This window comes from Balaenoptera ricei, chromosome 5, assembly GCF_028023285.1.
Source record: "Balaenoptera ricei isolate mBalRic1 chromosome 5, mBalRic1.hap2, whole genome shotgun sequence".
Classification (NCBI taxonomy): Eukaryota; Metazoa; Chordata; class Mammalia; order Artiodactyla; family Balaenopteridae; genus Balaenoptera; species Balaenoptera ricei.
In genome coordinates this window covers 129,990,701-130,008,043 of record NC_082643.1, presented here as the reverse complement: position 1 = coordinate 130,008,043, position 17,343 = coordinate 129,990,701, and the positions used below count along the sequence as shown (strand labels likewise).

At 35.5% G+C, this 17,343-nt stretch overlaps 1 protein-coding gene across 2 annotated transcripts in view; it reads left to right on the top strand.

The window, feature by feature from the left end:
• Positions 1-17,343, top strand: part of SCLT1 (sodium channel and clathrin linker 1) — a 247,538-nt gene that overhangs the window by 98,455 nt on the left and 131,740 nt on the right. For both annotated transcript variants that reach the window (XM_059924260.1, XM_059924259.1), the window contains exon 9: positions 1,288-1,358. In XM_059924260.1, coding sequence (XP_059780243.1) covers positions 1,288-1,358 — 71 coding nt within the window. The remainder of the gene's footprint in view (positions 1-1,287; positions 1,359-17,343) is intronic.

Genomic DNA, 17,343 nt, shown 5'->3' with positions numbered 1-17,343 from the left:
CTTCAGTTATTTGCATATAATCATATGTCTGTTGTAACTCATGCCCAGTGTTACAGTTTTTTGTTTTAACTTTTCTGGTGTGGTGTAATTTACCTACCTTTCATTATTCTATCCCTCTTTCTCTGCATGCCATAATTGGTCTCTTAAATTGTGGTCTGTGAATTGAATACTAAATTCTGTTCTGGAATAGTTTACTTCCCGAGATAAAGATAAAGGTGCAGTCCTCAGACTCTCTTTCATGTCTCAGTTAAGGCATTCATTCATTCACTCATTCATTCCTCAAAGGTATAAGTGCTTAGAATGTACTGAATCATGTGCTAGATGCTGGGAGTTCTGGGTGCAGCTGGTCTTCAAAAACAGGCTCATGTTGTAGCCAGGAATATACGTAGACTTTAAACATAGTACTTAAGTACAGTGCAATGTGCATTGTAAAAGTATATGTAAAGTTTTATCAAAATGCAAAAAGGAAGCAATCAGCTTTGCCTTAGAGTGACCACACAGGTTATGCAGGGATGAATACTGGCTGAATGAGGACATCCCAAGTAGAGGGAAATAGAAAAGTGTATTAAAAATATGAAGTCAATGAAGTTGGGGGTAAAACCACCGCTTATGGAAGATAATCAGTCCCCTTAGAAAATTTTATTCTACAGTTGGAAGACTGCTTCATAACTTACTTTAGCATTAGCAGACCCTGAGGAAAGGGTTCCAGAGCATGTCATTTATTTGGGAGATAATACCATGAAAAACCAGTAGGGGAGTGGAGAAACAAGACTAGGAAGGGAAGAAAAGGCAGCCAATAAAGGGTTTTTAACAATCAAGCAAATTAACACTGTGGGTAACTGAAACTTAATCCCACTGCTGAACTGTGGAAGCCAGTAAAGAAACAGCCTCAGTTATTCCACCACAGGGCATGGGAATTGGGGATTTTTACCCACCAGTTCCATTCGGTCATTGTTTTGGGGCTCTTGCAGAACAGGCTGGGGGCATGAATTCTATGCCACCTATATAGCCTTCTGCATAGTTTGGTGAGCAAAGGAGGCTCAGAAGGCCAGAAAAAGCCAGAAGGCATAGAAATGCAAATGCAGGTAGTTTGAAGGGAAGCAGTTGTCCCCTGAAGTAGTGAAGGCAGGGAAAGATGGCCAGGGTTATCTTTTATCGTTAAAAAAATCTAATCATTATCATGACTTCATTTCATTTTTTTCTACTCATATACCCTGTAGTTAGTCTTTAAAGATACAGTTTTAAATGTTCTGATACTGAATGTTTCTATTTTTTTTCTTTTGGCAGACTAATCAACACTTTTTGAAAACAGTAACTGAACAAAATGTGGAAATCGAGCAACTCCGAAAACAACTTAGGTATTTTCAAAAATGATTTTTGTTATTTTATTAATAATTACTTTTCTTCAGGGGAAGCGCTGGTGTCATAATTTTTCCCGTGAGTTTTTTTTTTTTCTTCCTCCCTTTTAAGCTTCTGTCAGTAGCTTCTTGTGTGCATGATCTTTTGGGACAAGAAGAAACTGAAATCAAGACTATTAGTCAGGCGACAACTATAATACATATATGTGAAGGGCTGTTCCATGATGGCAAAACCAGTGCTTATGGAAGAAAATCAGTCCTCTTCCTGGGACTTCTGGGAACCAAGCCAGCCCCTCCATCAACCCCCAGGGCCTTGCCTTCTGGACACCCCAGGGCCCATTGGCCTCTGGACACTGTCTTCCCACCAGAGCCCCGCCCTCCTCCAGGGGCTGTCTGTAATGGTCCGCAGATCCCCAATTCCTGGATCCCCTCTTCCCCACCCCCAGGCAGGGGCAGAATAAATGTTTATATGGATTTTAGAGCTCAAAAAAAAAAAAAAAAGAAAGAAAGAAAATCAGTCCTCTTAAAAATTTTTTCTACACATATCTTTCTTTGCATTCTCCCATAAGCAGACCCTAAGAGTTTGAAAGCACGTAGTTTATTTAGAGGTAATACCAGTAGAGGTAATACCAGGATACCAGGAGAGGAGTGGGGAAGTGAGATAAGGAAGGGGAGGAGAAGGCAGCCAATAAGGGGTTTTTAAAAACCAGGCAACTTAATACTGTATGTCTATATTATGGTCCAGTGGTTTAAAAATCATTACGTCAATAGACTTCACAGGAAAAACTCTAAATGACAAAAAACACATTTTTTCACGTTTCATTCCCCTTAGTCATAATACTCAAAATTCAGAAGCTTAGTCATATAAGGTTTTTTGCTGTGATTCTGTCATGTAGAAATATCATTAAATGGTAATGTAAATTTATATTTTACAAAAATTGTAAGTTACTGTTTTTTAAATGAACCTTGCTATTTATTTTTCCTACCATCATGTATTTTGCCCTGCAAATGCATTATATTGGTTTTGTTTTAAAGGAAAACTTATTTCACGAAATGTTTTTTTATTTTACAAAATTCTATACACCACTTTTTATATTTTTATCTTATTAACTTCATGAACTTTTAAATTTAATTTAATAAATTTACCTTCTTTTCCCCTAGACATTTTTACTTGTTGGCTCTTATTTAGTTCTTCATATTTCTTTCAAAGTTATTGATTTTGCAATTTAAAATACTAATGATTTATTTAATTGCAAGATCTTCTTCCTCTTTTTTTCAAAATAGAAGTAGCTTTTTAAATTATAAAAGTAATGGAGGTTCATTATAAAAATACTTTAGATAGTATGAAAATATATCAAATTGCAGTACAATTCTGACAGTAAGTTATTACAGACTCCACAGGTTAAGAGCACAATCCACAATGTGACTACACTCACTCAGATGCCAGCCACAAGTTCAGGGGTCCCCAGGCCACTCACACCTCTGACCAACTGAATACAAATGTGGGTGTTCTCACTAACCCCCCAGGATCAATAATTCTTGAAAATGGCTCAGAGAACTCAGGAAAGCACCATACTTGTGATTAAAATTTTATTATAAAGGACATAAATCAGAACCAGCCAAAAGAAGAGACTTAACTGGGTGAGATCTAGGAAGGTCCCAAAAGCAGAGCTTCTGTGTCCTCTGCCCATGCATTCAGGGTGTGTCAACATCCTGGCACAGCAGTGTGTTCACTAACCAGGAATCTCACCTAAGCCTCAGTGTCCTGAGTTTTTATTGGGGTTTCATTATGTGCATTTGATTTATATTCAATGTAAATAAATTTATATTATATTTAAATGGTATTTATAATGACTGCATCATAGAGCAAAACCCTATACGAATAAGCTGAATTTTAAGTGTTATGACTGATCAAATGAATCATTGATCACTTGATTGAACTTAATCTCCAGACCTCCTTCCCTCCCTGAGAGTCAGGAGGTTGGGCCTATATCAGGTTGGCTCAAAGCTCCAACCCTCTAATTACATGGGGCCTACTGTGGGTCATTTCATTAGCATAAACTCAGGGGTAATCCCACGTGCCTACCATGAATAACAAAGATACTGCTATTACTTAGGAAATTCCAAGGGTTTATATGCTCCATCCTAGAAACTTAGACAAAGACGAGACAAATTCTTTATTATACAACTCTTTTTAAGTGGAAAATTAAAATCTCATAATTCCATTATTTAGAGTTAACTATTATTAACTTTTTAAATGTATAACTTAGGTTTGTGTATTTAAGTATTTTAGTTAAAAAAGGGGGGGATGATATACACACTGTCTAATAGCCTAATTGTTTTTTCTTATAGATTATATGAATATCATATCAATATTATCAACCATAACATTATATAGTATACTATTATATGGATGTGTTATATTTATTAGTTAAATTCTTATTCACTTTCCACTGTTATTCCTTTTTCATCTTTAGTAGGATATTTAGTAGCCTTTTTATAGGCTACTTTTTTTTTTTTTTTTTTTTAAACATCTTTATTGAAGTATAATTGCCTTACAATAGTGTGTTAGCTTCTGCTTTATAACAAAGTGAATCAGTTATACATATACAATATGTTCCCATTTCTCTTCCCTCTTGCATCTCCCTCCCTCCCACCCTCCCCATCCCACCCCTCTAGGTGGTCACAAAGCACCGAGCTGATCTCCCTGTGCTATGCGGCTGCTTCCCACTAGCTATCTATTTTACATTTGGTAGTGTATATATGTCCATGACACTCTCTTACCCTGTCACATCTCCCCCCACCCCCTCCCCATATCCTCAAGTCCATTCTCTAGTAGGTCTGTGTCTTTATTCCCGTCTTGCCACTAGGTTCTTCATGGTATAGGCTACTTTTTCATTGAACCTTACAATTAGAGCAGTTTTAGAACAGTAAATACATAATAGTTAGCCATAAGTTAGTCTTGGATGTTATTATTGTTTATTGTTATTATTAAATAAAATTTTAGTACTACTAAAGAAATTAAAGTGAATCTTATCTAATTAAGACATTTAAAAGAAAGGCCAACTTGGTTGAATGTTTTGTTATATATATTTTTTAAACTTCCTTTTAAAATTGTTTTATGATAAAAACACTAGACTAAAGCATAAACTGACAGAAATATAAGGCATGGCTGAACAAGTCCATAATCATAGTAAGGATTTTAACTCTTTAAGTGACTGATAGATATAGAAGATGTGATTTATGTGATTAACAACTTGATCTAACAGACATCTCTGAAACATTGAATCCATTTATTTAATAAATATCTAGCAAGCATCTACTATGTGCCAGGCTCTACACCTGGGGTATATCAATGTATAATACAGTTGAAGACTTCTGTCCTTTTGGAACTTACATCTAGCAGGAGCAAGCAGACAATAAACAATATCTCAGTAGGTTAGGAGGCAATAAGTGCTACAGAAGAACAAAACAAAAGATCAGGATGAGAGATCTGGAGTGCTAGGGGCAGTGGTGAAGTTGCAGTTTATTTTTAATAGAGTATTCAAAGTAAGCCTCCCTAAGAGGTTGAGATTTGAACAAAGACTTGAAGGATGTGAACAAATAATCCATGCAATACAGGGAAAGTGTCTAGAGTAAAGAACTTGCCATGGCAGAGGTGGAAATGTGCTTGGGGAACAGCGAGGAAGCTAGATGCCTCTTATCTATTGCTGAATAACAAACCATTGCAAAACTTGGTGACTCAAAGCAATAACTTATTTAGATTATGATTTGGGAGAGAAGAGAACAGGTTTTCTGGTCTGGGCCTCCAGGGCTGATATCTACTGAACTTGTCTATTTGTCTCTAGCCAGCTGGTCGGTCTGCTAGCAGGATGGTCTGGTAGTTGGCAGCAGATGATAAACCTGTCTGGCAATTGGCAGTCTCTTCACCAGGTCAACAAGGCAAATCTTACTTCTTCGCTTGGCTGTTCCCCAGAATAGCAAGAGAGCAAATCCCAACGTACAAATACTTTCCAAGTCTCTCTTGGATCATATTGGGTTGACCAAAAAGTGCCTTCGGTTTTTAAATAAAAATAAAAGACACATTTTTCATTTTCACCAAGAACTTTATTGAACAACATATTCACCGTTTTGTTCCACTACCTTCTGCCATTTTTCAGGCAGCTTCATAATTCCATCTTCCCAAAATTTTTTATCTTTTTGAGCAAAGAACTATTCCAGATGTCTTTTACAGTCCTCCAGGGAATTGAAATTCATTCCATTAAGGGAATTTTGTAAAGACTGAAATAAATGGAAATCTGAAGATGCAATGTCTGGCGAATATGGTGGATGAATCAGAATTTCCCAGCCAAGCTGTAACCGTTTTTTGCCTGGTCATCAAAGAAACATGCGGTCTTGCATTATCCTGATGGAAGATTATACATTTTCTGTTGACTAATTCTGGACGCTTTTCATCGAGTGCTGCTTTCAGTTGGTCTAACTGGGAGCAGTACTCATTGGAATTAATCGTTTGGTTTTCCAGAAGGAGCTCATAATAGAGGACTCCCTTCCAGTCCTACCATATACACAACATCACCTTCTCTGGATGAAGACCGGCCTTTGATGTGGTTGATGGTGGTTCTTTTCACTTGCCCCATGATCTCTTCCATTCCACATTATTGTACAGTATCCACTTTTCATCACCCGTCACAATTTGTTTTAAAAACGGAACGTTTTCATTACTTTTAAGTGGAGAATCACATATGGAAATATGGTCAAGATTTTTTTCACTTATGTGGAACCCAAACATCAAAGCGATGAACATAACCAAGCTGGTGCAAATGATTTTCAACGCTTGATTTGGATATTTTGAGTATGTTGGCTATCTCCCGCGTGGTGTAACATTGATTGTTCTCACTTAATGTCTCGATTTGATCGCTATCAACTTCAACTGGTCTACCTGACTGTGGAGGATCATCCAGCAAGAAATCTCCAGCACGGAACTTCACAAACCACATTTGACATGTTCAATCAGTCACAGCACCTTCTCCATTCACTGCACAAATCTTTTTTGTGTTCCGTTTTTACCTTTTATGAAATAGTAAATCATAATATGCCAAAATGTTGCTTTTTTCCTTCCATCTTCAATATTAAAACGGCTACACAAAAATTCACCAATTTTGATGTCTTTTTTTAAATGCACACTGATATGACAGCTGTCACATACAATCTAATAAAATTGTTTCAAGTGAAGTTAAAGACAACTAAGTGTTACTAGAGCCATCTTATGGACAAAACTGAACGAACCTTTTGGCCAACCCAATACTTGGTAATTTCTCATGGCAAAGCAAGTCACATGGTCAACCCAAATTCAAAGGATAGGGAAAAAGATACCCCTTTTGATGGGAAGATTTTCAACATCATGTTGCAAAGATGTGAATAAGAGAGAGAAGAATTTTGGACCACTTTTACAGTTTCTCACACTAGTATATCTGGAACACAGTAAACTAGGAAGAGGGTAGTAGTAGATAAGGTCAGAAATGTTACAGATGGTGGGAGACAAGGTGATATGGGACCTTGTAGGCCATTGTGAGGACTTTGATTTTTTTACTATGGATGAAATAGAAATAGTTTTTAACAGAAGATTGACATGATCTGATTTATATTTTAATGGGATTGATCACTCTGACTGCCGTATTGAAAATAGACTTGTAGAGAGGCAAAACATGGAAGCAGGGAGAGTCGTTCCAGCTGGATATCAGTTAAATACCCAAAGTAGTTTATGAGTGTATGTGTTCTGAAAAATGTTAGAAATAATAACCTTAGTAACTAAAGAGAAAAAAAAGGTTTAACTAGGTGTTGAATTATAGTAAACATTATTATTAAAAATCAATGGTGAGAAGATGGATCAGTGCTTTCTTCTGTTCCTCCTGCTAAGAACAACTAAAACCCCAGGGCATAAGTACAAAACAAACATAGGAAGACCGAAAGGTGGAGAGAAGAAAGCAGATTGGTTAGGTGCCTCAGGATCCAAGGAATGACACTGTGGTCGGTTCCCTTGACTTTTTGATTTGAGTTTTGTTTTTGCTTTTTTACCCCATATATCCCAGAGTTGGAACAGAAGAAGCCAGCAATCTGACAATACCAACAAGGCACAGACCAAAAAAGAAAAGTGCCAACAAAGACTTTCTCCCTCTAGCCAAAGGACCAGGAAAGGAGAAGCCAAGCATGACAAAAAATTTTGAACAATCACCTCTCTACTCTAGCCAGGTACCAAAGGAAAAAAAACTATGGACCCACCTATACCCATCCTAGAAAGGCCTAGTAGGGAGTTTGGACTTCTACCTCTACCTCGCAGTAAAAGACAGCCCCTTATTCCCCCAAAGGAAAGGTATCAGAGGAAATAAACTAAAATAATCTAAAACCTATTTGATAGGTTTCTATCAAAGTCACTCATCATGCCAAGAATCAGGAAAATCTCAATTCAAATGAAAAAGACAATCAGTAGACCCAACACTTAGATGACAGAGATGTTAAAATTATGTGACAAAAATTTTAAACAGCCATCATAAAATGCATTAATGAGAAATTATGAACAAGCTTGAAACAAATGAAAAGCATTCCCAACAAGGAAATGGAAAGTCTCAGCAAGGAAATGCAAGATATACAGATGAACTAAATGGAAAATTTAGTTGGTTGGGAACATTAAATTCTCTAATGAGAATAAGTCTTCCCACATCTTTAAAATCAGAATAGAGTTCATATTAAAACCCCTATAGTGTGTGTGTGTATGTGTGTGAGAGAGAAACTTGATAATCTAATCCTAACATCATGAAATGGTGAAGTGTCATTTATGAAAACAATTCTATAGAAGAATAAAATGCAATGTTATTTACAAGAACTTGAGTTTGGCAACATAGAACAGAAGGAAGAATATATGTATAGTTTAGTACATGACAGAGGTGGCGTTATAAATCAGTAGGGAAACAATCATGTTAGGAATTGTTGCTATCTATGGAAAAAAAAAAACGTGTGAAGTTTTGCTTTTCGCATTTAGGCATTTACATGGTTTTATGGATTAAATAAGTAAATGTAAAAATGAAAAGCTTTGCAGATTTTAAAATACCTGAAAATCTCCCTTTAATAAATTTTGCTAGGGAAGTACTTCTTAATCAAAATTTAAATGCAAGCCAAAAAGGAAAAGATTGATATATTTGAGTATGTTAAAATATAAAACTTCTGTTACAAAAATTAATATAAGTCAAATGAAAAGGCAACCCACAGTCTGTGAGAAGACATTTGCAATGCACGTAACTGGCAGCGTGTTAGTGTTGAGGATACGTTACCTAAGCATCAATAAAAATAAAAATCCATAGACTATTGGGCAAATGATATGAACAAACATTTCAGAAGTCATAGCAGTCAGGAAAATGCAAGTTAAATAATGAGATACTACATCAGACCCAGTTATCAATGTCAAAAATATAATGTGGAGTGTAATAACAAGGTACCAAAGAAGACTGCAGTATTATGCAGTTCATATACATTTCAAATGTTTTAATCAGTAATGTGTATTGATTATGTATATGTATGTTTTAGTTATATGATATACATATATATTTAGTTATATATTCATATTGTCATATATAGTAAAATAATTTAAAAGTATGTGTGTGTACATATATATATACATATTCGTATATATATAGTGTGTGTGTGCACGCACATATGCTATTAAAGAAGTAAATAAAAACATTTCCGGAAATAGTATGCCCTAATTTCAAGTTAGTGATTATGTCTAGTGATTGTCTACAAGTAGACTATTTGTAGAAGTAGGGAATTATAGGTGGCCTAGGTGTCTGCCACTAAGGAAATGGATAGTAAAATGTGGTAATTGCATCCCATGGAATACTGTGCATCATTTAGAAACATGTATTTACATGTAAAGATGTAGTAACAGCAACATAGGTAGATCTAGAAAACAAGGTTTATATTAAGAAAGTAAAAAGAGGTATGGATCTATAGTACAAAAACACATACATGCAAATAACGATGTATGTTTTACCAGTATATGTATATATCCATGGATATATCATATTTTAATGTGAACCTACAAAATGAAGGGGAATGAGAGAGCCATTGGGAATGAAGAGGAAAACAATGAAAATAAACAAATAAGAGCAGGTCTTTCACAGCTAATAGTCATGGGTAGATAATGGGGTTATGGAAAGAATACTGTGGTTAACTCAACTCTGCACTCAAGGTTCCAAAAAGAGTAGAAGAAAAAAGAGAATATGAGATTTATGGTATATGTGGGTAAGTCTGGGTGTGGAGATTTTGGAAGGAAAATGAGTAAGGAAACTGGTTCATAAAGACCACTATGATATGATGATAATGAAAATAGAAAATAAAAATGCAAGTAAAAGGCTATACATAGAGAAAATGGTGATATTGGGCTAAAGGATGGGAAAAATCATGAAATTTTATGGCTAAAGTTATCTTAATCATTTAGTTCAAGTTCCTAAATTTATGGAAGAAAACCAAACTGAACCAAAGTCTCAGAAATTGTCTTGTCCAGGGTTGCACCACAAATTCAAAGAGGAGCCAAATTAGAACTTGCATCTTGTAATTGCTAATCTAGTGAGTTTCTAAACCTGACTTTCTGACAGTATTCACAGCAGTAAGGAAGTCAAGAATGAGAGTTGATTGTTAAAGAAAGAATGATGAGTGGATACATTGTTTTTTGACAACTGTGTCATTTGGCTTTTGGACATTTGGGCCTAAAGATTATAAATTGGAGATTAACAAAGCTAGTTTGGGTTTTCTAAAGCCTAAAATGTCTTAAGTGTTTAATTGTCCATGAACAACTTTGCCATAATATTTACTGACAATATTCCATAGCTTAACACTAAGCAGTTCAGAGTTGTATACATAAAACTATGCTTGCTTTTCCTGCCACAGATTTGAAAGAACATAAGGATAAGCAGATGCTTCTTTTAGGGAAAAGGATGTTGCTTTCAAGTTTGACAGATTCTGAATGATGGGCATATTGATATTACCAGAATTAAGGTTTTGAGATGCCCTATATATCCATGCCAAGAATAACTACATTAGAAACTCTTTAAACACTAGCTTTGTTTAAGTTTGTAATTAAACTGAAAACATATTAGTTTCATTTGCTGTCTGATGTTATGGTGCAAAAAAAAAATGAGAATCATGTGAATTTATAATTAAAGCTTTTATCGTTTTCCTTTTTGAGAGTTTCTGCTGATACCCTATCATAGCAGAGAAAACTTGTCAGCCTAGTTTGAAAGAACCTTCAATTCACCTGGTCCTTCCCAACCCTCTAGTTACGTACAATAGTCATTTTGCTGTTTCTCATGGAAGAACTTTTGGTCCCTTCCTTGTTGCCTTTGATCATTATTCTGTTTTGTAGAAAATTTATAATTTTATAAATCTGGTTAAAACTTGCCTTCTCCAGGAAGACGTCTCTGGTTCATTCCACCAGATTTTTACTCTTCTTTTCTTGTAGATATACTGAGCATTTATTCATTTTAACTGAGATTGTGTGCTATTTTTCTTCAGGTGACTTTTTGTCATATATATTGTTTATAATGTGTATTTAGCTGAGTTATGGAAATATTTTTCAAGCCATATGTGCTCAGATTTCATATCTGCCTTGTAAAATCTTTGAAGGAAAGGATTTCATTTGTGTATATCTTTCAGGAATAACCAATATTACCTTTGTAAAAGAATGTACTGTAAAGATTGACTCTGAAGCATTTGCACAGGGATTCATATTATCTTCTCATCAGAGTGGCATTATCAGAATATTTATTAGAAAAAAATTTTAGCCACTAAGGAATGATATCATTAGCAGACATAGATAACTGTTTTCATATAAACAATCTATAACTTATCAATCTATTTATTTTGTATTTATTGAGAACTTATAGACATATGTGCTCTGAGTTTAGAAATAGTCTTTAATAAGGTTATGTATGATATGACAGCCTCAAAATTGTTGAAATTTGACCTGTTTCATCTCATGTACACTTTTGTGGCTTCAATAATCTCTAAAGGTAAGAGCCCATTAAATTTTTGTAGCTTGAGGTTCTCCTGGTTATCTCCACCCAGATAGGTCAGAAGCACTAAACTAAGCTTGTTATTGTATCTCCTGAATCTTCCCTTTGTATTTATAAATGGCATCATCCAGTTTCTGCTTCAGAAAACTAGGAGGTATCCTAAATTCTTTTCTGTCCCAACTCTACCTTCTAAATGTCTCTCAGATCCTTCACCTCTGCATCATTATATTGTTATTGCCTTTGCTCAATCCGTCATCTCATCTGAGCTACTGCAGTAACCTCCAATTTGGCTTACCTCTTCTCCATCTTCCTTTTTTGTACTATCATCAAAGTGATCTTTCAAAAATAGAATCTGAACATGTCAATCTCCTTCAGTGGCTACAAAATGCCTATGGGATATAATCCAAATTTTCTAGCATGACATGAAGCCTTCTACGACCTGACCCCTGGCTACTTAACTCTATATCTTGTCACCCTGCATCTCAATTTCCTGAACTATTGTTAGTTTCCCAAACAAGCCATGCTATTTCATAAATCCCTACCTTTGCTCACGTTGTTCAGGCTGCCTGAAATGCCCTTTCCTGATAAATATCTTCTCAACTTTCAAGGTACAGAAGTGTGCTATCTTCTAGAAATCATTTTCTGAATCTTTGTTTCTTCCTCCCCAGGTAGAACCAAACATGCCTTCCTTTGTGCCTCAGCTGTAGACTGCACATGTATCTGTCACAGTATTTTTAACACTTTAATGTACTTAATTCTTTGCAAATCAATCTCTCTTTGCTAGTTTTTAAGCTCCTTAAAGGCGTGGATCATAATTCAGCCATTTTTACCTTGCCATCATCTAAGCCAGTGCTAGATACATGGCAAGTGCTCAAAAAAAACCTTTTTGAGTCATTAAGTCAGTTAATTAATTAAATTGCACTTCACCAGAGGGGCAAAGCTGAACTAATTTACGTGGGTTTTCTATTTGTGTATTTTGCCATTGATCTTTTGGGGCACAACTGTCATTATTTAGAAAATTATATTTTATATTCTTCAGCCATGCAGTAATATGTGTCCAGTTAGTAGTCCTGTGTGATGAAGTCTCACGCCATCCTGCTTTATCTTGCCCAGTCGTGAATCATCATTTTGTCCACTGTATCCCACCGTATCCCATCACTTATGGGCTCTCGGCTATCAGATTGACACTTAGGGTACTGCAGTGCTTGTGTTCAAGTAACCCTTATTTTACTTAATAATGGCCCCAAAGCACACAAGTAGTGATGCTGGCAAATCAGAGTTGCCAAAGAGAAGGCTTGAAGTGCTTCCTTTAATGAGGAGGTGAAATCTCTCCATTTAATAAAGAAAGAAAAAAATCTTCTGCTGAGGTTGCTAAGATCAATGGTAAAAACGAATCTTCTATCCGTAAAATTGTGAAGAAGGAGAAAGAAATTCATGCTGATTTTGCTGTTGCACCTCAAACTGAAGAAGTTACAGCCACAGTACATGATAAGTGTTGGTTAAGATGAAAAAGGCATTAAATTTGTACAGTGAGAGAGAGAGATAAAGACCACATTCACATAACTTTTATTACAGTATATTGTTATAATTGTTTTATTAGTGATTGTCAGTAATCTCTTCTTGTGCCCAATTTTAACTTTACCATAGATGCATACGTATAAGAAAAAACATGGTATACATAAGGCTCAGTACAATCTACAGTTTCAGGCATCCCCTGAGAGTCTTGGAACGTGTGGGAACTACTGTATATGTACCTTTGCGAGGTAATAGTTTTATTTTAGCTGAGATAACAGATTTTTCTCAGATGTTTCATGTTCCAATTTGAATATTATTGCGTCTTTTATTATAAAAATGCTATGGAAATCTGGAATTCATGGATCACTAGTTTTGATTCATAGTGTCTCTTGGAAACTATCCCGTGTGAGAAATGGCCCTGAGCAGATGTGCTTAGTCATAAGAATTGCCAGACAGTTCCTTATGTGTTGGCAGCTAGTTTTCTGAGCATAGAAACATGTTTTAAGATAAAAAATAGGTTTTTGCTGTCAGTTTCCTATCTCTTCACACTGTTTTACTTTAATGTTATTTAAGGGGTTAGTTGGTCACCCCTTATTCAAAACTGTTTGTATCTTTCCCACTTAATCTTTCAGGGGCGTAAAGAAGAATATGAGACTTTACTTCTAGAACCTACTGGTCAAGAGCAGAAACAAATTCATAACTTCATTGTTTGGAACTTTTGCCTCTAATAGGTGATTACTAGTTTATTTCAAAATATGTATTTTATTGATAATTATAATTTTATTTTGCAAACACTCCACATTTGCACACCTAACCTAAAAGTGCGCTTCTGTGTAGTGTGAAGTATAAAGAGCATAGGTTTTGAAGTCAGACAGCTCTAGATTAGTATTCTTACTTTTAATTTTCTATTGACTTGGGCAGGTTGCTTAACTGAATGAATTTTAGTTTTTTATTTTATTTTATTTTTTAAAAAATTTTTATTGGAGTATATTTGATTTACAATGTTGTGTTAGTTTCAGGTGTACAGCAAAGTAAATCAGTTATACATATACACGTATCCACTTCTTTTAGATTCTTTTCCCATGTAGGCCATTACAGAGTATTGAGTAGAGTATCGTGTTCTATACAGTAGGTTCTTATTAGTTATTTTATATATAGTAGTGTGTATATGTCAATCTCGATCTCACAATTTCTTAATCTCTGCAATAGAAATAAAATGAGCTTCCTTGAGTGTTGCAGTGTACTATAATTCTTATTGTCTTTGCTCTTCTCTACTCTACTTTAGTATCCAACCCGTGTAGGTAGGCTTGTATGATATTTACAAATCAGTTGCTAATAGATTTACGAGTTAGTATTAATGTAATAAGTGGACAGCAGATACTTCCCTCCCTTCCTCTGGAAATGAGCCTTGCCTTTGTTGTTGCTGCTATAATTTCTAGGAACCAGATGAAGTATTCCTTTCTTTTTCCCTCCTCTCTATTGTTATATCCCCAGGTCTTTGCCAGCTGTACAACCCTAAGCTCTGTTTCTTCTGGTATGTTGTTCCATCAGTTATATTCATTCTTTTTAAAAATCGTAGTCTCTTGTGTGTTTCTTCCAAGACCTCAGGTATATATACCTCCCCTGATGATTCCTCAGATTACTATATTTTCTTCTTCTCATTCTTTGAAATTGCTTGGAAGAAGAGCCTGTATTTGCTATAGTCACTCTTCAGAATTTCTTTCAATTTGGATTTGGTCCCGTATCTCTGTTCTTCTCCTCAAGATGACTGGTACCTTTTTTGCCTTAAAACAAAATCCTTCATTCTCCTTGGTTATTGATTCTTTTTGATTGATGATTTTTCTGTCCTTCTTGAACATTTTTCTACTAGGTCTTTTGTATTTGTGTCCCAATTTCTTCTCTGACCCTTGTCACCATTTCCTTTCCTTTGCTTTTCCCATTTCCTTATCCTACCCTACTAAAAGTAGAAATTTCTTAAATTGCTATCCATGTTACACACCTTTCCCCCTCTCCTTAAATGATTACCTTTACCCTACCCAACTTAAACTTTCAGTGTTTCCCACATAGGTACCTCTGACCTTGATCACTTTGTTGAGCTCTATACTTGAATCACTAGGGCAGTGGTTTTCAAACTATTTTTAGTTTAAAAAAATCTTATACATAGAACCCCAGTATACTGGTAAAAGTGGAATTGCTGTGATTGAAGTAAGGAGTGGAAATCTTCCCCCTCTTAGTAACCAACACCCTCACCCAACCTAGGGATTTTGCTTGATTCCTCGCCTTTGCTTTACCCCCACATCCAAGTCGTGTGGGCTCTGTATCCAGATTATCACACATCCAGTCATCACCACTATCATCGCTACCCCAAGCCGTCACTCTCTCTTGCTTGCATTTGCCTCCTCTCTGGTCTCCCTGCTTTCACTCTTATCTCACTGTTATTTATTCTCCACACACCAGCCCAAGAAGTCTCCTGAAAGCATCAAACAAATCACATCACTCACCTGCTTACCACACTCAGTGGATTTCATTGCAACTGGAACAAATTCCAAAATTCTCACTATGCCTAAAGGCACATATATGATCTGACCTCTCTGCCTTCCTCTAACTACCCCATACACTTTCTCTCTCTGATACATCCCAGCGAATTGTCATTTATTTAAGTACCTTTCTCATACTCTTTGCATTTATCATTAATTCCCTCTGCTATAACTCTTTGACCTTAGATTTTTTTTAAATCGATCCCATTGTCCTTTAAACCTTAGCTCAAATGGTCCTTCTTTAGACAGGTTGTCACTGATGACCCAGGTCTCTCTCCCATTGTTATATATCATTTGCTTCATTGCATTATCACTTTCTGAAATCATCTCATTTATTTGTTTACATATTTACTATCTGTCTCCCTCTAAAACAATGTAAACTTCATGAGGTCAGGGGCTTTGTCTCCCTTGTTTGCCACCGCATCACCAGTGCTGACAACAGTGCTTAGTGTAGTTAGGTGCTCAATAAAATAAGTGTAGGGCTCCGGAAATACAGTTAAAAACAAACACACAAACAAAAGCTGAGTCACCCACAAACATGTGAAGCTCAACATGTCCAGATTACATTCATAGTGCCTGGCATATTGTAAGCATTCAATAAATATTTGTTCAAAGAGTGGATGGATGGAGTCTCTTAGATTCTGTCTCTGTGAAATCTATGCCATCTCTCTCAGTGGAACCGCTTGCTTATTGTTACCATCACTCTAGTTACACATTCCCTGCCTCTTACTCATTTAAATTCCTGAAGTGCAGCTCTGATTCCATTATTTGAGCAGCTCTCCATTGCCCTTAAATTAATACAGATCACCTCACTTGTCAATTAAGGTCATTGATATTGTAGCCCCCATTGCCTTTTCAGTCTTAGTTCTCTTCTTCCCTAAACAAGCCCTACACTTTCCTACCTTTATGCTTGAACTTACTTTGTTCCTTCCTGAAGCTTTTTCTTTGTCTCTGCTTGTGAGATTTACTGTTCCTCTGCCAGTTCTTAATGTAAATACTTCCCACTTTAATATTCCCTGAACTAAATGCAAATGTACTACCTACTCTGAATCATAATACTGATACTTCATTTTAATCTTTTGTGATGCTTAAAGTATGCTTTGTGACCCTCCTAAAGATTACTGTATCTCACCTTTCTTTGTGTGTTTTGTATTACCTTAAAGAACACCTTCGATGTTCCAAACATCACAGGCACATAGTAAACATTTTTTGAGCATGTCCACTGTGTAAGCCTATTTAATAATAGAAAATGAATTAATATGTTCTCCACTTTGTCAGTGGTACCCAAAGTTATATAACTCTAAAATTGTATTTGGAATAATGATTTTAAATCTTTTTTTAAAGATAAACATATTGATTGTGCAGTTATTCTGTCAAATCTAAGGCAGTAGCTGTATGCCATAATCATCTATAGAGATTCTGAAAAACAGAGATGAGCAGGTACCATTCCCAGACATTCTGAATGAATAAGACTCAGATGGAGGCAAAGTTTGCTTTCATACAAAGAAAGTATAGAGAACTACTACTAGTATGATGAAAAATTATATTCCAAAATAGAACTTAGAATTTTGAACTACTTTGAATTGTATATAATTTTGAATTATGTAAAAATTATACACAAATGAACTGTTTCACGACTGAGTAGCCTCTGTTTTAAAGTTTTGATAACTCAGTACATGGATTATTAGTATCTATTGCTTTTAGAGTTTCTTTGTAGGCTTCTGTCCTTTGAATAGTTTTAATTAGACTGCTACTAAAAATTGAAAGAAGAAAAAATTAAAATAAACTTTTTTCCAGTTTTCCTACTTACTATCAGTTTCCTAAAAGCAGAAGTGATCTTAAAAATTCAGAATTTTGTCTAAAATTGTT